Source organism: Achroia grisella, unplaced genomic scaffold (assembly GCF_030625045.1).
Source record: "Achroia grisella isolate CSIRO2021 unplaced genomic scaffold, CSIRO_AGI_Agris_v1 utg874, whole genome shotgun sequence".
NCBI classification, from domain to species: domain Eukaryota; kingdom Metazoa; phylum Arthropoda; class Insecta; order Lepidoptera; family Pyralidae; genus Achroia; species Achroia grisella.
Genome location: NW_026713051.1, coordinates 4,041,576 through 4,066,053, shown reverse-complemented (window position 1 = coordinate 4,066,053; position 24,478 = coordinate 4,041,576). Strand labels below are relative to the sequence as shown.

At 31.9% G+C, this 24,478-nt stretch overlaps 1 protein-coding gene across 15 annotated transcripts in view; it reads left to right on the top strand.

Moving 5' to 3' along the window:
- The window catches only part of LOC131853076 (coiled-coil domain-containing protein AGAP005037), a 275,367-nt gene extending 250,889 nt beyond the window's left edge, over positions 1–24,478 (top strand). For 9 of the 15 annotated variants that reach the window (XM_059203876.1, XM_059203879.1, XM_059203873.1 and 6 more), the window contains 14 exons: positions 8,552–8,681; positions 11,244–11,379; positions 11,835–11,930; positions 13,197–13,366; positions 13,902–13,958; positions 15,373–15,462; positions 16,313–16,375; positions 16,736–16,896; positions 17,041–17,166; positions 17,253–17,362; positions 17,540–17,681; positions 17,799–17,899; positions 18,097–18,244; positions 23,565–24,478. In XM_059203876.1, coding sequence (XP_059059859.1) covers positions 8,552–8,681; positions 11,244–11,379; positions 11,835–11,930; positions 13,197–13,366; positions 13,902–13,958; positions 15,373–15,462; positions 16,313–16,375; positions 16,736–16,896; positions 17,041–17,166; positions 17,253–17,362; positions 17,540–17,681; positions 17,799–17,899; positions 18,097–18,244; positions 23,565–24,344 — 2,310 coding nt within the window. In that variant the 3' untranslated portion in view covers positions 24,345–24,478. Of the gene's footprint in view, positions 1–8,551; positions 8,682–11,243; positions 11,380–11,834; positions 11,931–13,196; positions 13,367–13,901; positions 13,959–15,372; positions 15,463–16,312; positions 16,376–16,735; positions 16,897–17,040; positions 17,167–17,252; positions 17,363–17,539; positions 17,682–17,798; positions 17,900–18,096; positions 18,245–22,323 lie in introns of all 15 variants that reach the window. The other 6 variants (XR_009357971.1, XR_009357972.1, XM_059203881.1 and 3 more) reach the window with 6 other exon arrangements.

Below are 24,478 nucleotides of genomic sequence, written 5' to 3'. Positions count from 1 at the left end.
GAATGTTAAAAATTATCATTCAAAGAAGAAAGCCTTTTTTTAAATATTGTATTTTATTAAAATAACAGAAAGAGGACAACATCGTAATTAGAATATCATTAGAGTTTCAACTAAGTAGGTAGGTATATCGAATTTTTTTATGTTACATCGATATACGGTCAGTGTAATACTGTTCAATGTGAATATAAGTTTTGAACGTAACGTTTGTTGAAACAACCTAGCAGGATGCAAATACCCCAGGCTATTCATTCGTGCATGAACTGACAAGTTTCTCGAGACACATTCACTTCAAAGTATTTTGTAAGTTAGATACAATAAGAAACAACCATTAACAAATCACAGAGTCACAAACTAAACAACGAGGCGCTTAATTAGTTATACAACTAGATTAATTACTTATTATTTTAATCCACGCATTACAATTGTTTGAAAAAATAACAGCAAAACCAATAAACGCTGTAGTCATATTTATGTATTCAAAATGTTTGGATGGACTTGGAACCCATGACCATTTAAAAATAACGTAGTGACACAGAGATCCATAAAAGCAAAGACATATTTTGTTGAAGATAAAATAAAGAATATGTAATTGTAATTATACATAGTATAATTTTAAGTTTAAGTTTAAAACTGAGCTTCTGCCATTTTTGGGAGTCGCGTCAATAAAAATATTGTGAAATGGTTACTTTTCTAGGATATGATTCATCTGAGCGCCAAGTTTACTCAAATTTCTTTAGATATTTAGGAGTGTTTATGCAATTAACATCAAAACATACTCGTATTCATATACTTGCATTCGTAAACACTAAGTTAGTAATAGTATAACATAGTATGGTGCAGACCATTTGCATCGTTAAAAAATAAAAATATTTGGTTTAGAAGCATTATTATATATATTATTCTTTAATTAATAATAAGGATACTATTTTACCTCGTGATATATCTGTCTCCGCGTACTTCATTATGACCCGTATAGTCGTGAAAATATGACAAACAGACAGACACTTTTTTGCTTTTATTTATATTAATTAGTATGGATTAGTTATAGGTACACAAACTTTCTTCAAACGTTTTGAAGAAATACTATCACGGTTGCTGATTATAAATTACGTAATAAGAACGGTCAAAAGTAGTTCAAATTATTAAGTTTCTTTAAACATAATTTGAGTCTGTTTGTATGTGAGACTTACTTCCAAATGAGCACGTTTTATTTCCCACAGAATTATTAAATGGTTTTATACTAAAAACTTTATATTAATAACTATTAAAAACTTTATGGGTACTTATTACATTGTCTACGAAAAATTGTAAATATAATTACTTTTGTATTATACTGTATGTTATACAACCTATGTTATTTTTTAAACCTATATTTATTTTTACTATACATATATATAAATTGTAATAATGTCCGAGAAAACAAATCCATGTACCTAAAATAATAAATTCCCTAGGTAATTGGTTGACAATAATTTCATGACTTTTGATGCAAAGAGAAAATTAAAATTTTGTTTAGACGTGTTACTATTCTGTCAGAGATATTATTTTGAGTATTTTTATAAAGCTGACTGTATTGCCGCCTCCGACAGTTGCTGCTCTTTTCAGCCATCATTTCGAAAGCGAAGCCAAAACTCAAAAGTGACTTTCTTATGCAACACTGAACTGGAATCGAACTGGTATACTTTTAAAGGGGGTCAGATTAATTACGGTGACGCAATAAATTTGCCCAATATATTTTTGCCTCCGCGAGCATTGTGGTTTACATTCTACATGTATCCATATTCACATGTTGCAAAGTTGCACTTGCCGGTTTTATTATTCACTAAATTGCTCATTTGTGATATTGAAACATGAAGCATGCCTTCACGGCTAATATCACAGAGGGGTCGTTAGAGATGTATCGAATTTCAACGTCGAGGTAAACAATTAAAATCGATTAAGTTTTCCTTTTTATGAAACACTATCAACACCCGGTCATTTCTGCTTGGTATATAAACTAATCCTAGTATGTTTTGAAACGTATATACTAAAATTTACCAATATTTTTTATGTTTAATCATTAAAAACGTGTATTAAATTAACATTATCCTCTTTGCAATATTAGTATAAAATATAATAAATTAGTAATATAATGATTTAATGAACTTTGTAAAGAATTTACTATATAAGTAGGCTTACGACTCACCCACGTATGTGAAAATAGACTGGTCTCCCTCGAGGTCGTAAATTCGAATCCACGTGCAGAAAGTGAACTCTCTCAGTGGAGGAGTCTCGACATCGTACTGCAGAAACTATAACAGAAAACATTCTTGAACAGTTATCTTATGTTTTATTAGGTTTTCTACAAGAAAACTATGAAAATTTATAATTGATTTCAAAAACTTTTCTACTAAATATGTTTTGTACGCTTTACCAATTCTATTACTAACGACCAATAGTCTAGTGGTTTAACACTCTGTTATTTGTAATGTTTGCGGATTGCATTCTCACATGATACAAACAATTGTATGAGTGTCTTGTATATTACATATAACAGCGCAATTTCGTCTGCATCACATTTACCCCGTTTTTATAACATTTTTCGTTGCCGCTCCTGTTCTATTGGGTGTGTCGTTATATTATAGGAAGGAAGGAAGGAAGGAAGGAAGGCTATATTCTAATAGCCTTCCTTGTTAAATGACTATTCAACAAAAGAATGATTTACAAAATCGTAACAGAAGTACTGGAGATAAACTCTAATATTAAAACTCACAAACTTACCACTTCTGTATAATATTGGTATAGATTATATATGTATTAAAAATAACTGTATTTAAGTATGTCTATAACTTGTACCCTTAGAACAAGCTCTGCTTAGTTTCGAATTAAACGGCGACTTACTATTATCCCTATGGAAATACTCGAATTACACGAACTCTCCATAATAGCAGTTACCTCCATTTGACCGCATTGAACGCTGGGCAGCTTCAATTATCGGTAATCAAAGGGAGAGAATTTAGTGACAGACTCGACCCGATCTAAGGGCTATTAATCACTTACCATCAGGTGAACTATTTGAACGTTTATTACCTACTAGCTGTGCCTGCGGTTTCACCCGCATGAAATTTATTGCCTGTATGTTACTCTGATGTGTCAGCTATAAAACTTACACATCAGATTAACATACATAGTAATATACTAAAAGGTTTCATCAAAATCTGTTCAATAGTTTTTGCGTGAAAGATTAACAAACTTCCATCCATACTCACAAATTCGCGTTTATAATATTAGTAAGATACAATACATAAGTGACCCGGCTTCTCAAAGACATGTAACAAAAATTACAAAATTTAAAAATTTTGACTCACAACATCCTTCAATATTGGCTCTATAAAACTGTAGTACCTACATAATTTTTTGTATTGTCAATATTATTCGCAGTTTCCGCGGTATAAGGATTACTTTGGTATATTTTGACACGTTACATTACCAAAAATTGTATCGAACGTTTTTGAAAATATTCTGTCTCTATGTTCATCAGGATAATATAGGATTCTAACGGTAAAATATTTTTCTAATCGATCTAGTAGTTTAAGAACTTGTTTAATGTTTAATGCAAACAAACAAACAAATCTTACCTCTTTATAATATTATATATAGATAAAAAATAGTGTACTCCATTAATAAAACTGTAGGCACTGTAGGTTATCACCTATATTAATTTTTCATCTTCAATAAATACATATTAAAAATTAAGAATTGTTTAAAATAACCACATAAACTTATTTTTTTTCCTTCTATAGTTAATATTTATTACTTTATTGTTAGATTAAATTTTATACCATGATCCATCAAAAGTGTATTTAATTTCGTTGAGGTTCAAACTGGTTATATTTATACATAATTCTTAGTCAACCTAAGTATTTTATCATGAAACTTATCTAAACTCTTATTAGTCTTCACAAAAACATTATTTACATAAATTTCGACCTTAACTTACTGGAGAAGCGTGACGTTGATTAATAGCCAGTTGTTTGTTACATTCTTCACGCATTTTGCAACGAAACTTAGTTTACGTTACATTAATATTCTTGTTAAGAATAAAAAATACTACATATAATTTTTCTTTTGAAGTTATTATCCGGCGGTATTAGGCTCCTTTGTAAAATATCAACATAGTATCATATATACAATAGCGTACGAATTTACTATCACAAATATATATTTATATAAAAATAATCCGTATAGATAAATAGACTACGGTAACCGTTTACCATCAGAAGGGCCATAAGCTTCTTTGCTACCTACGTGGTATAAAAAAAATAGATAGTTAAATTCTTTATTCGCTAATCACAAATAGCTAATGATTGCATAGCTGATGAATTACCAATGATTGACAGACAGCTAGTAATTTAAAAATGTAGAAACCTGTATTTGTTTATTCATATTTAAACCACTACTATACGGCTATAATAAAAAAAGTACATTACAAAGAAAATTAAAAGAATATGTATGTCTTGTCACGATATCAGCAATCTATTACAAGCTATACATTTCAAAATATATTTACCGGTGATATCGATTGGAATACGATGTGAGGTACTAAAAGGTCGTAGACACTGCGAGTACTTGTTATCTTTTTTTTTATGTAATTGAAATAGAACTAGATGACGGGTCATCTGATGGCAAGCAGTGAACATCGCCTATATACAGAAACAGCACTACGGCTTCACTATCTCTTTATTATATGACACTCGTGGTATCACTCAGATTTTTTTACTACAGAGGACTAATATGCCTCCTATCCTGTAATTTTATTGACTAATAGCACCCTAAAATACAAAAAGAACTTACAAAGCAAGCTGTTCGGCAGATGAAGTAGAAGTAGGTAAGACAGCTAAGCCCACGCACACTATATTTTAAAGCGTCTCTTAATGAGAACCCAAACTATATAGATCAAATATCACTGACGCATAATCGCCTTAATAAATGTTTGTAAACCTCACACGAAATGTGTCAAGTTTAGATGTCGTATATTGAACGGTTATAGATCGAGGCTCGAATTCCTAACGGCGATCTTTGGCTATTCGTCAAGCAGAAGTTGGCTTTCAGTCGCTTCATAATGGTTTCAAGTGCTATCGTCAAATAAAATGGTGTGTATTCAACTAAAATAATAACTTATATTTTGTAACCCCACATAAAAATGTATCATGACCACATAAAAATCTATGACAGAGGCATAGTTTCAGTACTGGACAATTTAGGCTGAACTTATATTTGAATTAAATAGAAATATATATTTATTCATTTACGTATGTATATAACCATAATATAATATAATATATATGTATTTATTTCGATAATTTAATATCCCCTCCAGAGGAACACATACAATTAAAACTTTGGCCGTATCAAATCGCGGCTGAAGTACTACATAATATATTTATAATACAAAAAAAAAATGTGATAATGAGAACAGTAGAGAAACAAATAAATTTAATAAAAAAAAATATATTCTTACCTGAGCAAATCCTTTTTGAGCCAGCACTACTTTGTAGACTGGCCTATTGATTGCGTCTCCCTTGTGTAAGGTAACCAAAAATATGACGACCAGCCACCAACGCATTATCGGTGCTATGAATACACTGTAAACAATGTATTGATACCTATCACATATGTATTCAAGTTTTTTTTTTATATTAACGTATATCAGTGAAGAAATAATTACGTAAACACTATAATCCGAATCTGTATTTAAAGCAATAAAACAACATTATACAATGATGGCCAAAAAGGATAATGGTTGACGTTGATAAAGGACAATATCTTCTTAAAATCATTTAGTAACGCGCCTATAGAATAAATAACTCATTTCTGTTGTTAATTAGAGGTTTATGTTGATTTTATGAAAATTAATGTACTGTACATTCCCCATTGTTATTAACTACGTCAGAGTATCTGTGATCTGTTATAACGTATTACATATATCCCAATTTATATGCTTAATCTATGAACAAATAATTTTCGACAAGGATAAGTATAAATTCCAATCGCTATAATAATAATAAGTGATGGATCTCAAAAATGAGTCAACGAATTCCTTCCAATATCGAAACAAACAAACACGCAAAAAATACCACCATTGTAAACATCTTTCCTTTTTTGGATTCAGTTAAAAGTGAGTTTTTTATTAGTATTTTTACCTAAATATCTGCACTAATTTTGATAATCATATATCGCCATATTTTCCACAGTCTCAATGTTCGGTATTTTGTTTAATTTCACTCAAGTATATTGTGTGCTTTCGCCACAATAACAGTAATACGACTGGGGATTCTTTCCCGTTGCCACAAACATTGCTATTGCTTTTAAATTAATGTTTGTAAACTATATAGTTTCTTATACATTGTTGCTTTGTAACATTGAGATTTAATACAGAAATTTAATAGATGTGTTGTTGTTCTCCCAATTTGTAGCGATAGTACCGCAATGAATTGCCGCTAGATTTTTACTTTAAATTTGTTTAATAATATTTTACGAAATGACACTGTCGACAATAATTTTTGCTTTAACTACACATACTTTCGAAATATTAATGAAAAATAGAACGGATACGAATGACCTAGGTGATGATGACAAATAAAGTAATGTAAATATATTATGTGTATTGTGACTCTGTTTAAAAAACGCCTGCTCTATTATGTGTGAATATAATATGTCTATGTTTTAGTGACGATTCTTTAGTAATTCACACTTCCCTGTAATAACAGTGGCTGATCTTAGACATTATTATGTAAATAAACCTTATGATTAATATCTGTATATATTTATGAATACCGTTGCTGTTTTTTAAACCGATTTCGTCTACAATTAAATGTTTATTTAAAATCCAATTTTTTGTTACTCACAGATTGACCCGACTAGGATTACGACGCCTAATTAGGAGCAAATTCGTGTCGCTAAGGACTTCAATGAACCAACTTTAGCTTTACATTTCAATATATTTTCGGACTTAATGTATTAAATTTCCATGTCTATTTAAGAAGCTAGAAAAATTGCACAAATATCTTGCGCGTTTCTTGAAAGATTAATAAAAATGCTGCCTCCCTGAGAAAACTTTATTCCAAAACTCTACAGCGAGACCGACAACATTTTCATTTTTATTCGTCTTAAAGACCCCGTATAAATTTTGCTTCTGACAGATTTTAACATTTTTTTTAGTTTATTAGAATTTCTCTCAATGAACCACAACTTGCACTTAAATTAGCAATACATTTTTATTAAGCTATAAATTATAATTTTATTCTAAAAACCTTTTAATGTACTTGAATTTATAAGTAAATTAAATCTACGATGTAATAATATCACCATGCCGCCCGAATAACTCGTTCTATGGTTAGTTTCCAATTTTCCTTCTCTTATAAATCATACCTACCTACCGAAACATATATTTGTAGATACATTGTATGATCTATTTTTACTGTACATATTGAATGTTTTGTATCCTCATATGCCTCTTATTACAATATTATTTAAATAGAAAGCAGTGAATGATACAGAAATTTAGTATCTACTAAATTTAAAATTACTATAATTTAAGTAACAACGCTATACGTAAAAGCCTATGGTCAAATTGAGAATATATTAATATTGTTTGTCTATAATCTTACTGAAGGTAATGTATGAATTTATAATTTAAGTTAATTGTAGTCAATCAACCACTACTATATATTAATAGTAAAGAAACAAAACTTAGTCCTCTCTTTTAGAACCAATATTACAAATATATATAATTAAAAACATTCATAGATAATGAAATACAGGATTTCGACATGCCTATAAGCAGATGCAAGTCAATCAAAAACTCAATTAAATAATCATGTAATTATATAATGTAAATATTACTATTGCACTGAATATTATTTACATTCAAATATTAGTGATTGATTTCGAATACCGCAACCACTAATACACATTAATCAGTATATATTTAGATCAGAACTTGTTTAAGTACTCGCAAATCAGCGAGCGCTTCCGAAACTACTAACAAATGCAAATTGATTGTATAATTATGTAATTACATAATGTGGTGAGCGAATTGCGCTACATTGTTGAGATTAGTCTGCTGCATCGGCTTAGGATTATAATTGTGTATGTCTATTACAATTGAGTATAGAGTAGATTATGGAATATACACTGTAATCTGCTCAATATTATGATATCACTTGATAGTTCATTAATGTCAGTATTATGAGCATAGTTAATTAATAATAGGGTAACGCATCAGACACTTCTACAGTAATCTGAGATGCATATAGAATTAATAACAAGTAATTGGTTATCTCGATATTAATATATAATAAAACAAGTTAAGTACAATATACAGTTAAAAAAATACAATTTGTGATTTCCAACAATGACGTTGTACGTTTTTGCTTAGATACAAAATTATCTTACTTACTTATTTTTAACTGTGCTACAACAATTTTGAATTATTTTAGCACAGTTTTTTATATAATTTTGTCATTTAGCTATTTGAATACTATATTGCTATTTATGGTATTGTTCGCAGGTTAAGGCCCCGGCTTATTACATGGGGACTCAAGCTCCAAGCACTCTGCCTCGGGGAGGTTCTATGCTAAGAGCTTTTTCTCCTGCGGCACCCGTACCCGCCGACCGCGTGAAGAGTCTACCAGGAGGAGGTATGAAATACTTCCATATATTTGCTCTCATTATTGAACAATTCTCAATCGTTGAAAATAATAAATATTCATAATATTGCCTTCTATCAAATCATGTGTAACGAAGCAAAAAATAAATCCCTTCATTTGATTTTCTTTCGAAATTGTTTTCCTTTTTTAGATTTGGACAATCTTTCTTCAAATATGTACATATAAAAATTAAACAGCCGACTCAAATGAGTTGCCTACAAAGGGCCATGGGGCAGTTCTGTTAGGTATAAAGATGTGTGTGTAGGTCTCTCTGCGCCGATCAAGCCTTTGCATACAAACATCCACGGGAGACGGCCCCTAAGATGTTTTCCCCAAGGTGCCGTTTGTCCCCGAGGCCCTGGCCGACTGTACACCATCTTTGGTAACCTGAGCCACCACGTAATGCCAAGTGTGGACCGATAAATTCTTGCTGCTCTCATACCTTACTTGCCTCCAAAAGTTATCAAGTAAATTCTGATGTTTCTACTTTTATAACGCAAGAAATTATCGGTATTTATAAATTGTGATAACATATTCTGTTGGCTTTGACAATTTATTTGCTCGCTTGCTAATTTATTAATGTTGTGTTGACAACACTGTCCATGGATAATTTATTTCAAAATGAAACAAATGAACCCCCGTCAGCATTTCATTTAACTTATCTATCGGTCAATTATTCTGAAATGGCATCGCAATATTCTATTATCAATTTTTATTTATTTATTATAATAGTTTATACTTCTTATAAATAAATATATTAATAATAAGTTATTACATTATTTATGCCTAAAAATTGTTAACGAAAGATTTATATCCAGATAAATATTGATAGGGTTTACAAATAGTATTTATCGTAACTAATAACTCAATTATATGTTACTTATAATATGTTATACCTATATTGAATGCAGGTAATTAAATGAGATTAGATTAAACATATTCTAAAACTATATATCTCTATAATAAAATAATAGGCTTTTTGCAACCACTATCAATCTTAACCGGTTTACTTTTGATTGTATTGGATTCGATTCCTCGCACAATGCAAACATTTCTATAATTTGTACTGGTCGATTTTTTTTTATTCATGTATTTAAGTATTTCTATAATTTATCTAGCCAAAATCTACTTAGTTTGGAACTAGATGGCGCTTTTGAATTGTCCAGTCCTTATTATATGAAGTTTACGGCTCGTATCCGATATATTATCAAATGTTACTAGATACAAATCCCTTGCATCAAATGATATAAAACATAATAATATACAAATTCCTTAATAAAATAAAGTCACATCGAAATTAGAATCACCTTCCAGCAGTGGTATTTCCTAACCGATACAATATTGAAACCTTCGAGAAAAGAGCATATTCCTTCTTAAAAGGCCGGCAACGCACTCCCCCTAATACCGGGTTTTGCGGGTGCTAATGGACGGCGTTAATTCACTTATCACCAGGTGAGGCACAAGCTCGTTTGTCCTCTATGTTATAAAAGAAAGTATCACTGGTATTTTTTATTTAAACTGTAACTCAACTCTATTATAACTTTTATCTTCTGAATTAAAAACAATTCATATCAAACCACATTAATTGATATCTTATATTTGTAATAATGTTGTTGTATATATGTATAATAATAAACGTCCCAATTTCCAAAGTACCACCTATATAAACTACGAGTATCATTTTAATTTATTTATCTTCAGATACGCTATATCATTGTCCACTTAATATTGACATTCTTAAAAATGTACATTCTGTGCTTACTATATTTTGTATATTTAACAATCTTGGCACCTTTATTTTATAACAGTTCCAAACACATACATATAAATAAAATTAATATCATTGATTATACTTATCCATCCGAAATGTTAGCTTATCTATAATACATTCTTTTAAATTGACTAGTACTACAAAACACGCCAAGATTGTTGGTATTGAATGTCTCGTTTCAATGTGAAAGCTGTTTGTAAATTGGACATGTACACTTTACATTAATTCCAGAATATTAGCATAATTACTAGGATACCAAAAAACTAGCGCAGTCACTTCTTAATCAACTTGACGAGACAAGAATATTGTAGTATCTTGAAGACACTGCCACTCGAATCCTTTTAGATACTTTCTAAAGTGCTCAAAAATTTAATATTATCTTTACAAATGGCATATTTATATTTATATTATATATAACATTCCAAATTATAATTATATAATGTAATTTGGAACGTTAAAGAAATTAATATTAGGTATTTGAACGCCATTGAATATTGGAGCAAAAGTATGACGCAGGATACGCCTCATAATATAATTGTTCGATTATGATCATAAATATTCATAGCCACAACAGATGAGCTTGTACCAAACTTTATAATTTGTTCACATGACTTTGATGTTCCTGTAGCACGTTTATTCCACACACACCCACACATATATACAAAGCTATTGATTCAACTCTGCCCACAGTGCCCACTCAACACATATGTGCTTAATATGTTATAGTTATGAAAAAACTGCGAAGTTGAAGGCAGAAATAACATTAGAATTTGTTTCTCCAGGTCACTCTGCTGAAGGGTATATGTCATCGCCCGAGCGTGTCGGAACTAGAGTCCCGTATGAGGAACCTTACTACACCCAGTTCCTGGGACCGACGACTTCTCGTCCTATGGCTTCTGCGATAGACGAAGAAGCCAGGTGATAAATACTTTAATATTCTTGCTTATTAAAAATTTCCCTAATAAAATTTCTTCCCTAATATTTATCAAATAAAATTTATTTTAGCAGTATAAGACTAATTAATTACTTAAAAAATAGTTATAAACGTCTATATGAAACTTGAAGATCTCGATGGTCTAGCGGTTTAGCACACCGCTTTACTTCTGATGATCGCGGGTTCGATTCCTCGCACATTGCAAACATTTGCATTCATGGGTATGATTGTTTATGTCGCTCTGGGTGTTTTCTATGTATATTAAATATGTTCACAAAAAATCCATTATATATATTTATATCAGTTGTCTAGTACCCATAACACAAGTTCTGCTTACCCTGGGACTAGATGGCCCTGTGTTTATTGTGTATATAGGATTATATATAATTTAAATTAAAAAGGTCACGATGCAAATTTTAATGTTATAAGTAACTTTCAGCGATGGAATGATAGTGGAGGATGCATATCAAATGTACGGGGTGAACCCCATAACATCTGCGCCCCGGCCTATGCCGCGTCCACCATACGATGCCAGGTAACTTGATTCGATATTGAAACCTTATTTTTATTAATTATGTAATGAAAAGAAACTACTTCATTAAAGTTTGAATGACAACAACAAAAGCAGTTTGTATTATAGTAGGAGTAGTTATGGTAAGAGATACGGCATAAGAAATATATACCATCATTTAATTTAATAATGACATCATTCATATATATATACTATGTAGATTTATAAATCGCATATGGGTTGTCTGTAATTTAACCCAGGATATAGATCCTGGGTTAAATCACAGAAAAGAGTAAGGTAGAAAAAAAGAAATAGCAACATAACATAGAACACCACTATTGCCAACACTCACTTAAACTTGCAAGAAATATCAACCGAAAGTTAATGATAGTTAAAGGTAATGAATGTAACTATATATAATGTAGATACGCTATAAAGATACTCCGTATAACAATAATAGTGCACGACAATTATGTTGATAAAACATTCACTAATCACAAGCGACTCACTAGTGTTAAGTGAATGTTTTGTTAGTAATTGGGGATAATAATAATGCATTATCCAACAGTACCATAAGTAAAGTAACCAAAGTTATTGATAAATATTATATATCTTTTTACGAATATATTTTTATTACTAGTTATATATACATATTAGCATATATATTTTTAATTCATACTGTAACATTCTTTAGACACATCATTTTCATAAATTACAAATGAAAGTAGATAATTAAAAACAAAATTTAAGATATACATAATTTCGTACCATAGATTTAGCCAGTCAACTCTTGTGCTATTTATAAGACTACATATTATGAATATAGTTATTATTAAACATGGATAAAGTAATCTATATATTCCTTATTCAATATCTTAGACCATTATTATTATCTAAGTATAGTAGACCAACAAATATTGTTCTAATTAATATTTGTATTCTATTTTACTAAAATTATATCTACAATTATCTAAAATTGATTAATATTTAATATTTCTATAAACTGTATAATGCCCAAGCTAATTAAAATTATGTTTTGATTAATTTATAATTGACAGTATAGCAACGTGGATGACTTTTTACAATTATACTCACTGCTGCGCGTTGTTATGGTCACAATGTACACTGAAGGTATTACAAAAGGCTTGCGTTAAATATATGCTTCAAGCGATATACTGTTGTAATTGGATGTCTAGTTATTTACTATTTGTTAAGTTCCTATCCCACAGGTTTATTTACATTTGACTGATTATAAAAGATCGATAGGATTTGCTATAAATTACTTTTCAGGCTGCCTCAAGACGATATGCAGCGGCTTCGCGTCGAGAAGATGGAGAGGCAACTTGCTAACCTGACGGGACTGGTCCAGAAAGCCCTGCAGGTGCCAGCTACGGCTCCGCCTCCGGTAACCCCGCGTCAAGAGTTCCAGGGGTATCAAGTTAATCGTCCAGCAGCACAAGGTAACCTATATTTTACTGAATATGCAGATACACAGATGCGGAGGAAACTATAAGTGATCAACGTGGGCTGCGTATGTTTCGACATTATTTGGCGTGTTAAAAGTATCTATATAATAATTACCTCTAATGTAGACTTTACTCTAACTTTAGACTATTCACATACATATGTATATATATATATATGGATTTACGAATAGAATGAAGGTAACGTACGTATTTTCCGTAGTTTGTAATACAAACTTATTATATTAATTGTATTTTCATTTAAGCCAAAAATATGTATGTATAATGTATCAAATATTAATGAACTAACAGACGATAGAATGGATAATTAGATTATTAATGTAATTTTGGAACTTATACACGACTTTTGTGAAATAAAAATTTATTTAAATATATTGATATTTAAATAAATTTTAATTCAAATATGAATGTTACTAAAATATGCGTCTTTACGTCCATGTCTGTGTAAATGTTGAACGGCTTACTGTCGGGAGCTTCAAACTAAATGTCGCTTGCGTTTTCCTGCACTCAGATGCCGCGAGATTTGCCAGCAACGAGAGACCTCCTAAATTAGGGAGAGATAAATTTCGTAAGTGTGATTGGACGCGGCCCAAAAAAATAGCTGATGTATTACTAGTGTCTAATCAAATACAATTTGTATCATCCTACTCTTTTAATACAGTTACGTTTAACTTAATTAAAAAAATTACCGGTAAACTATGAACCATTTTTAATACTACTAATAATTACAGTAATAACAAAAATAGGAAACGAACTGAGTTTTCTCCTGTGCCTCAAATTGTTAGGCCTGTCACCCGGTCGTTTGACGTCACGAAAGCTCTTCGCAAAGTGGTGAAACAAAACCGCAAATTGTGGGTTACACCGCATTCTATTACTAAGACACTTAAAACACCAGTAGATATTTCCGCACATCTCTGTATGTGAACAGGGAAAGCGTGACTTTCACTCGCTAATAATAACGTGTGCAAACGCAAACAATAGTAAATTACAAATCAAGATGATGACATTCGCAATACATTACGCTATATCTACTTATTGTCACGCTTGCCAAAAAGAGTTAATAAAGTTATTTTCAGCTTTGTTACAAACAATTTTATTGGGTTTATCCATTTTTATCGCCTTCATCCGCTACGTTTTGACTATCGCCTAATCATCGCCTAATACAATGGTTTCATGTGTGTGCGCGCAAGTCTCATGGTAAACTGCAGCTGTAAAATTTATAATAATATATACATGTCTCATCCTAATAGTTAGCCCCTGCAAAACTCGAAAGGGACTAGCTATATCATTTAAAGAAATAACTTTGCCGCTATTTTACTTTGCTTGCTAGTTTGTTTCGAGTTTAATATTATTGGGAAGGGGCTAACAAATGCTTTTTACGTAGTACGTCATTGCTGCATTGAAAGCAAGACCATTAGAATTGGAGACCACGTTATTAGACACATATAGTCAATACTCAATTATACGTTGTTCATACAAATTAGTTTAGTAAGTTTTTAAACGAAATAACTCAAGAAAATATGCTTCCAATTTGCATGCCGTTGAACCTTGCTATCTGTATCATCATTTAAATTTATTTGGGAGATTTAATGTAGTGAACATGGATTTTGCTCATGCCGTTGATGGCATATAATTTTTGAGTTAAGTCATTTTGAAACATATGATGTCTGTCTTTATTATTAATTTTTAATATTTGGTATGAGTTTTGAATTTGTACACCTTTATTTTTACGACACACTTCTCTTTTACCCCGTTTTTGTCAATTTTAATACACTATACATTTAAATTTACTTCACGATATCAATTTGATTGATTCAATCAAATATTTGGCACTATATTCTAATCACATTGGCACCTAAATTCCGATACCTTTTTGGAAACCTTTATTCGTAGTGTACAGATATCGTAAAGGCCCTGTAGTAGAAATAATATTTTCAAAATTTAAGTGGCCGAAGTGATTGACAGGAAATTTATTATTTCAGAAAAATCCGTGTCGTTTGAGAAATCGGTGTCGTTTTGCGATGATCCGCCAGATCTCAATTCTCCCAAACAACACTCGCCTCAGCATTCAGGTATGCATACAAATTGTCTAAATGATAATTTAAAATCGTATAATAATATAGTGGCCTCTATTATATATTATAATGGTACCTGTATCAAACAAATCCGGTGGTGGTTAACAAATGCGGAAATCAAAATTATGTTTTATACAGTATATCAAATCTTTAATAACTTCATCGTTTTAAATGAAGCTACGATAACAAGAATTAGTCACTCCACATTGAATTTTGCTTCATTTATTATTATTCCCCTTTATGATTATATAATTTGATATATTTTATTTATTATCATTACATTTCAGGGACGACATTTTTTTATAGTTATGTAGTAAACGGCAATCAGTTACGTAATATTATTTAATCAATAAACTATTGTTATCTCATGACATCAAAATATAATTGAATGAAACTATGACAGAATTTTGTTATTGTCAACTTAGTTACCGGTCATAATGGACATATTAATATTTTATTTTTATAATAAGTTGGCGTCATATATCCATTTGTTAATATAGTAGAGTGAGTTTATGTTTAAGCTATCATAAACTATTTTCTAAGAATGAAGTTTAGTACGTATTATATTATATATTAAATTAATGTTTTATAATAGTAATGATTAGGAATATTTATGTTAGTCATATAATCTCGATATTAAGTTCCAGTTACTGATCGTATATGTAAGTTTGATACATATCAAACTTACGTATATAATAATAATTCAGATTATATTCTTCATTCTTAGATATTTCTTAATTCCTTTCTATTAAATCTTCCTCTTTTATCACTCTCGTAGTTAATATCATAACCATATTCATAATTCTTGTATTTGATTTCTTCCCGCTTACTTCTTTGCCATAACAAGCCGATACCAAACCAACAAAACCGGCAATCAAATCATCAACTTTGCCGCGGACATCCTCTCAAGGTAACTCTTTAAATCCATTGATATTGGTGTAAATATTTGGGCTGTGACCAATTTGTGCAGCCTACGCTTCCAGTGTTAGAGAAACACCTTAAATTAGGAGCTTTAAAATCGGAATGATGACATTGATTAATAACTGTCCTTCAAAAGCAATCGTATTAATAGACAATAATACTAAACATAATACTATTACTATTATTATTATAAAAGCTTATATTTAATTAATTGTATATATTGCTTTCTATTATAGATAATAAAGCGAGGCTGCTACGCTTACTAAGTTTGCTTCTACTTACACCGTATATGTTAGAAAATGACGTGAACGTTATTTCTTGATATTTTATTACTCTATTACGCTTACAGAACGTGATCGTCTGAAGCCTGCGCCGCCGCCGAAGCCAGCCGGCCTGGTAGGCCAGCAAATTGCTATGGTTCCACAGAGGAACTACTCTATCAACGTCTCTCCGGACTTCTTCAATCAACTGCGCATTCTGCAAAAGCAGAGTCACGATCTACGTATTGAGGTGAGATATTTAGCAATTGAACATTGGGTTCGTTTATCGCGAATGATCTCTTAACGCTTCGCGAATTGTTCATTGCATTTGCGATGGAACTTGTTTCTGTTCACTTGAATTTTATTTTATAAGTGAATGCTATTTGATTCACAGACTCGCAATTTGCGTCGTACGACTCTGGCTCAGGCCATGCAAATGAGGCAACTCATGGGCGAAACTATTGTCAAGATAGGCGCCTTAGCGGCCAGCATTGCTAGCGGCGATCATGATCCCGAGACAGTATGTTTTAAAAGTTCTTATTTTGAAACAAAATTCGCCGCTCATATTTTGTAACGACATGTTTTTAATGTATTATTGTTTTATAGCAACTAACTCGCGAAGAAGAAATTTACAAGCAAGACATGCTCCTGCTCGAGAATGATCTGTACGAACTCGAGGCTACAGTTGAACGTCTTCGCGGTCAAGCTGCTAACAAGTAAAGATCTGACTCATTGTTATTTATAATTAGAATTATTGTCGTTCTGCCGTAGTATTAGGTTACTCAACGCAACTTATATAACATATATTCTAATTATTACAATTCGTTTAGTAAAGAAAAATCGCGTTCTTTCATGTTGTTTTGTTCAATTAATTTAAATAAACAATATTTCAGGGAGACAAGGGTTAACATGGCAGACATAGAAAGGATTGCTATGGTGCTCTCGAAGAGCAGCAAAACTGTTGCTGATTGGAAACTCAAGTTCCCGATCCTGCAGGAGACAATGAAAGTGAAGTTAGCTGCAGAAATGGAAAAGGTAAGTAATAAGATCAGGATGACCTTTGGTCCGACTTTAATCTCTTGAAAAAGAATGTCAAATACGATTATTTATATTCATTATATTATAGCTTTTATTAATGTAATATATTTACAGGTTGTCAGGAAGGAAAAAATGCTTGAAGAGGAGCCTGAGCGTCTGGAGTTGGCTTTACGTCGTTGCAAGAAACTCACCGGAACTTTGGTGACCTTGAAAAGGTATACGTTTTACAAAATGTATAATGCCTTAAGTCCGTTCTTACTCCAATCAATACTCTATAATCAATAAATATGTACGCCCCATAAGAAGTTCCAAGAATTAAATACTTTTTCTTTTGATTCTTTTAGTTTCCAAGTTAAATACTTTATATGTACGCACGTTCTAAAACTGATTTTTTAAATCAAACTCATTACAGGTTGGCCTGTGTACAAGAACAGCGGCTTCCGATCACTGATGGACGCATATCTCCGGGGTCTTCCCAAAGCTCCACTTTCACAGGTGGCCCATCATCTGAGGAATTTAACTCTGACAGCACTTGCCACGTTGCTCAAACTCACAACAAGGTAACAGATGCAAAACTAGTTAATCATTAATCAATATATCAATTTGGGGAGATCCTCTTGACTGACCAATTACGATATTATTAAATTAATGAGGGTCTTTAAATTAGTTTTAGTTAGTTTCTAATATGTAGCCGGAATTCGAATCATGTTTTCATCAGCAGAAAGTTCAAACTAACATTGTCAGAGGATTTATAATTACATAAAATATTAATAATATATCCTACATCTAATATACTTAACGATTCCTGAAATAAATATGTCAAGTTTTTGACAAAACAGCGTCTAAGTTAAAATTGTTTGGTACCTAATTTCTATATACTGGAATAATAACATTAAACATCCAGTGTAATAAATTCCTTTTTAATAAATCTATAGACGTCACCAAAGTCAGAATTATTTATATACTTCACCTACTATTTAAAATAAAACATCCATATATGTAAGTACTAATAATACATTCTATCTTCAGGTCAAATTTCATCAAGATCCGTTTAACTGTTTAGTGTGAAAAGATAACAAGTAAATAAAAATCTCTTATTGTCTTTATACTGGCATTACAACTGTAATGTTAGTGTGGATGGTACCGCTAAGACAACTCAGCTCTTTTATTTATATATAATGTAAAGAATATATACATTGTCAGGTACCGGCTATTTGTTATATTAAGGTTGTATAATAAGAAAAATATAAATCAAAGTCTGCCTTTAGAATAAGTTTTTGATAATGACTAAGTAATAATATACGTACATATGTAGCGATGATATCAAAATAATGACAATAATTAAATTATATTAAAGTTTGAAAAATAGTAATGAGACATCATAATGGTTTTAAGTAATTATTTATCTGCAATTTACTATTTTATCCATTATTGAAACAGGTTATTAAGTAATGAATTGAAGACTAACGAACTTAGTATGTCCACAAATGAGAAATTAAACAAGCAAGTAATGAAATCAAGTAGGAATAAGACTTGTGATTGATAACTATTTGATTACCGATATTTAATCTTACGCTATGTTGATGATAATATTCATGATTTACAGACAGACTGATGACATGTTATAATGAATCATAGCGATAGGTATATTTATATAATATAATTATATTATATGTATTTCATGTACCTAAACCACCTTCGCTTAACAATTGCAGGTTTGCCAAAGGTTTAAAATTTGCATTTTTTTCCAACACTTCGATTATTATTATTTTTTTAAGTTTATTTACTATAATTTGCTCCCCACACCAAACCTACTAACTTGTTTGGTAGTGTGCCCTTAAAATGTAGAATTTGCACCAGTTTTTTGCTTTCCTAACTAAAAGCATGCGCCCCTGTTCTGTTTCTGAAACTAAGCATGAAATTTTATGCATTTTTTTTAATAGTCAATCCTTACACCTATAATACGACCTTCGCCATAATTACTGCCATACCATTATCATCTGTAGTTATTGCTTATTAAGATTAATTTAGATTAATAATTTACAATTTGTCCTACAGTATTGTGGTCCACCACGCATTATGGAATGATCCGGTTTGTATATTAGAATAACCCGTGTATTCTGAATGTTATCATGAATTCGGCCTCAAAATTATAAGTGTGCTTACGAAATGCAGCTCGCGTTTCATAAGTACGCTACATTATTTACAAAATTGGCATCAAAAAATCTAAATTCTTCCTTTATTTAGTCACGCTCTGTCCGTCGAAGATTCTAGAATCTCTAGAATTTTTAATAAAAAATTCATCACAACCTGCGACCTTATTTGTTGTAACTTTACTTAAATAATTTTTTTGTTGTATATATGGTACGTTACTGTACTAATAATGATATTTATACTACACTAAAGCTATCTAGCTTCTATAATACCAAATTTCAGCTCGACTTATTGTAACTATTATTAGCTATAAGTTTAATTGAAATCAATAAACAATTTGGATTACATAAATAATCCAAAATTGTAGTACATACTCGTACTTTAATATCTAACATTAAATCATAAGTAAATATACATGAGTATTTGGCATACACATTTATATACTGTAATAATAAAAATATATATAAAAACGAAAGTAATTAATTAGAATGACGCGAAGAATCTCGCATAATATAATTTAATTAAATTATAAATAACTAAGTCCAAGTGACTCAATACCACATCTATAAAGTTGTATTGAAATATAAGGATGCTTACGTTACACGTTAAGCCTTAAATTGATACGAGACAGAGTGTGACGAGAACCTTAAACAGAATACAATGAAATTTAAAATTCTTTTGCACATATCCCTGCAACCAAACGCACTTTTCGTCAACGTTGCATTTTTTAATCCTTGCTTCAGGAAAATAATGCCAATTTTAATAACATTTCAGCCATGAACCAGATGTCGAACGTATGTAGCATTGGACCTGCCATTATCATGATCAGTATTAAGTCCAAACTTGTTTGTCGTATCGAACTTCTTGGTTACCCATGTAATTTAATACTTCGAATATGTGTGTTTAGGTAGGTACGTACCGAATACGAACAGGCAGAAATTATAACCTAATTGTCAATACATCTTTAGTCACCTCATTTCAGTTTTATAATATTGTATCTAATTATTATATAATATACTGTATGTATGTTTACAGATATACGATATGTATTGCAAATGGAGTGACTATCAGATGTGATAATACGCGTATATAAAATATATTATAATAAATTATTTCGTCTGTTTCAATTATATATTGTCTTATTATGTCAAGGACCAAATGTGACTGGTCTATTCCCAGGAATCTTCTTCGATACTACTGTAATACTATTTTACGTTGTGTCAATTTTATCGAATTGTTTTAACAATGGATTTCATGGTCTTTTTTCCGTGATGGTACCCCGTCAGTACGCCTGGAGACAGAGTCAGAACTTCAAAGAAGCTATAGTTATTAACGAGTAATAAATCTCTTCGTAATATATCCATTATTATTATTCATTAAATACGTTTATAATATTTTTTTCTATATTTTTCCACACCCGTATTTTACTTTATTATTGTATTTTTTCTTTTAATATATTCATATCTTGTTTATGTAATTTATCACAAATTTTGCTATTCTGTGTAGGCATGTTAATGCACTAAAGTACACGATGCTTTAGCAATATTGTAAACAAATTAGCTTATATGACGAATATTGGAGAGACTTATAGAAATTATGCCTTATTTTTCCAGTACAGACACTATTGAAACAATCGGTACGCATGCTTACATATTCAAAATTTAGTGTATCAAAATTTTAGTGTATTGAAATTTCATTATAACTAAAAGTACCTTTGAAAACGGCGATGATTAACTTATTTTATCCACGTAGTAGAAGATCATCTAGCACAATTGTTGTTTCTAGCATTGCAATCACATTGCTGTTTTCATGGATACCTCCAGTTTTAGGCATTGTAGCTGGAAATATGTTGGCCAAAACACAACTTTCGAATGATTGCTATAATTCTTGTATTTTTATTTTCAACAAATTATTTCCATTATTCATTATTTCTGGCATCATTTGAAAGTTGATAATGTTTTACCATAATTATATATTATAAGGAATTAAATTATATAATACAAAGAAAACAAAATGATAAATCTCTTACAATGACAATTTAACCTTATCTATAGATCTGTTCAATGATATATTAGTAGGCCTACCGTGTAACGAAACTTAATTGTCACATGTCGTAGATTATCTATCTGTTAGGAATAAATATGCACGTTGCATGAGTTAAATTACTTTTGAATAACATAATTTGTACAACCAAAGAAGTTATTAGATTAATTGTTTTAATTGGGAATAATTCGCTTACGTTATTTGACATTAATACTTCATTATTAGTCTAAACCTAAACGAAAACCGAATATTTTCCAATTACAGCATTATTAAATTGAATATTTACATTTTTATTAAGTGCGATAATCGATAAGCCATGTGATGTTAGAATCTCAAAACTATTAGTTAGTTTGGTATTAACTATTGAATAACACGCATGTTGTATATAAGTAGACGCTTAACAATAGTTTGTGCATTTGCCTGTTTTTTGTTTTTGTTGCAGCGTATTCTCGATAGCAGGAGCAGCTCGAAACCTAGAACTTCTGGAATGAATATGCCTTAATACCTTGTCTTCCATTTCCTTAATCTTCCGACCAAAATAACTTCCTTTTAAGCGATTTTATCACTGTCGCCGAATACAGTAATTTAAACAACTTCCTGGTCAACTTTCTTAGATTTCATAATTCATACTTACTCGTTTCATTTCCGCTTCCTCTTCTATTTTGTCCACTACGAAAGATATAAGATTGTGGTTGTCTCTAACATTTCCCATTTCAACTTCCCGATTTGGTGTTCTTTGACTTGATTTAAAACAATATGACTTAACTAATCCACGCACCCGGAGCACAGGTAATTCCTTTTCAAAATTTCTACGCTTTATCAGTACTGTTATTATAATATTAAAATTTACATAACTCGCACACACTATATTGATCAAAAAGAAAATTGTCAATTACAGTAGCTTTAGCAAACCACTTGAGCTTACGACTAGTTTAGTTATTGACTTGTTGAATATTACGTAATTAAAGTAGAGGGTTTGTTACAATTAAGTCATTTATATATCTACACATTTAAAAAATTTTTGACTAATGGCAAAATCATCACAATTGTTAAGACAGAAATTCTTTTTAAGATTTAAGTACTTTTATGCATTTCAATCACGGAATTTAAGTCATTATGTTAAATCTTTCGTATCACACGCAATCCGATATATCTACGTACCTATTGGATATAATGTATTTCTTATTGTTTCTTCGCCTGTTCGCCCTCTCAGACTGACCACAATTTCGGTTCTATTTACCACAAGTCATAGGCCGCCCGAAAACCTTTTTATTTTTTGTCGTGGAATAATTATTTTCATCAATTTTATTTCTTGGAATGTCAATCTCTTGTACAGCTGTCACTTTTCGACTATCTTTAATTATTCGGCGACAAGAAAAGGAAGGGAATCGCCTTTTGTTTCTTTTTATTCTTTTGAATGATTGTGATCGCATTAAGACATATAGCTCTATAAATAATTGTGAATATACTGTGTGTTCTTAATGGGTCTTCTTATTTGAATGAATGTATCTGAATGTTTCTTTGGAATCTATGTTTTGAATTATTAAAAGCGTGGTTACAAGTGCCTGATATTAGTTAAAAAATTATAATTTCGCCGAGGCATTATATTACTTGCAACCGCGCTTTTATAATGTCTGTTGGAGATTGGCGGACACAGCTAGAAGTGCGTGGAATGGTGCGCAGGCCACCGGCGGGTGCGTCGGGCGAGCTGGAGCACGAGGAGGAGGAGGAGGAGGAGGAGGAGGAGGAGGAGGAGATGTGCGGCCGGAGAACGCCCTTGATGCGCTACTAGACGAGCTCCAAACATTCGCCAAGCCGTCCGAGCGCGGGGGACGCGGGGAGGGGCCACTTCGTCGCTTGCACTCGTACCCGAGTGGCAGCGACACCGATGCCTCTCCACCGGTGCGTGCGCGCGGCCAACATCCACCTAAGCCGCCCGTACCTGAACGACACCCCGAGCTACTCGCAATGGCCGCGCGCCGCGCACCGCCGCCACCTCCGCCTCGGACCACTTCGCGCTCGCCTCTCGCCTCACCCACATCCCCATCCTCACCACCACGCGTAGATCCTGATCCCTCGCACGCCCCAGACCCCAACGACGAGAAGACCTCATCGCGGCAAGCCCTCCTCGAGCAACGGCATCAAGAACTCCTCAAGAAGCAGAGAGCGTTACAGGAGCAGTACGCCCGCTTGCAAATGATTCAGCGCAGCGGACCTACCCTTCCACCGAATGCCCAGCCTGATTTGAAGAAGACGGGAAGTGAATCCAACCTATTGACTAAGATGAATTTGAATCTTGCCACCGCCGCTATCTCAGGCAGCATGACTCATTTAGCTGGCGAGGGCGAGAGAATAAAGAGTGTGGATGCTTCGACAGCATCAGAGAAGCCTTCGCAAGGAAACAACATGACGGCAGAGAGCGTTGCAACTACGAACAAAGTTTACGAGACTGATATACTGTGACCTTGTAGTCGTTGCTTCATTGTATCTGTGTAAAGTTGAGTACTAGTTCATTTAAGGGTACTTACGCAACCGTGGATATGGTCTTCGGTACTATTATATGTGGTGTGCGAACGTATTATAAGCACACGAATATG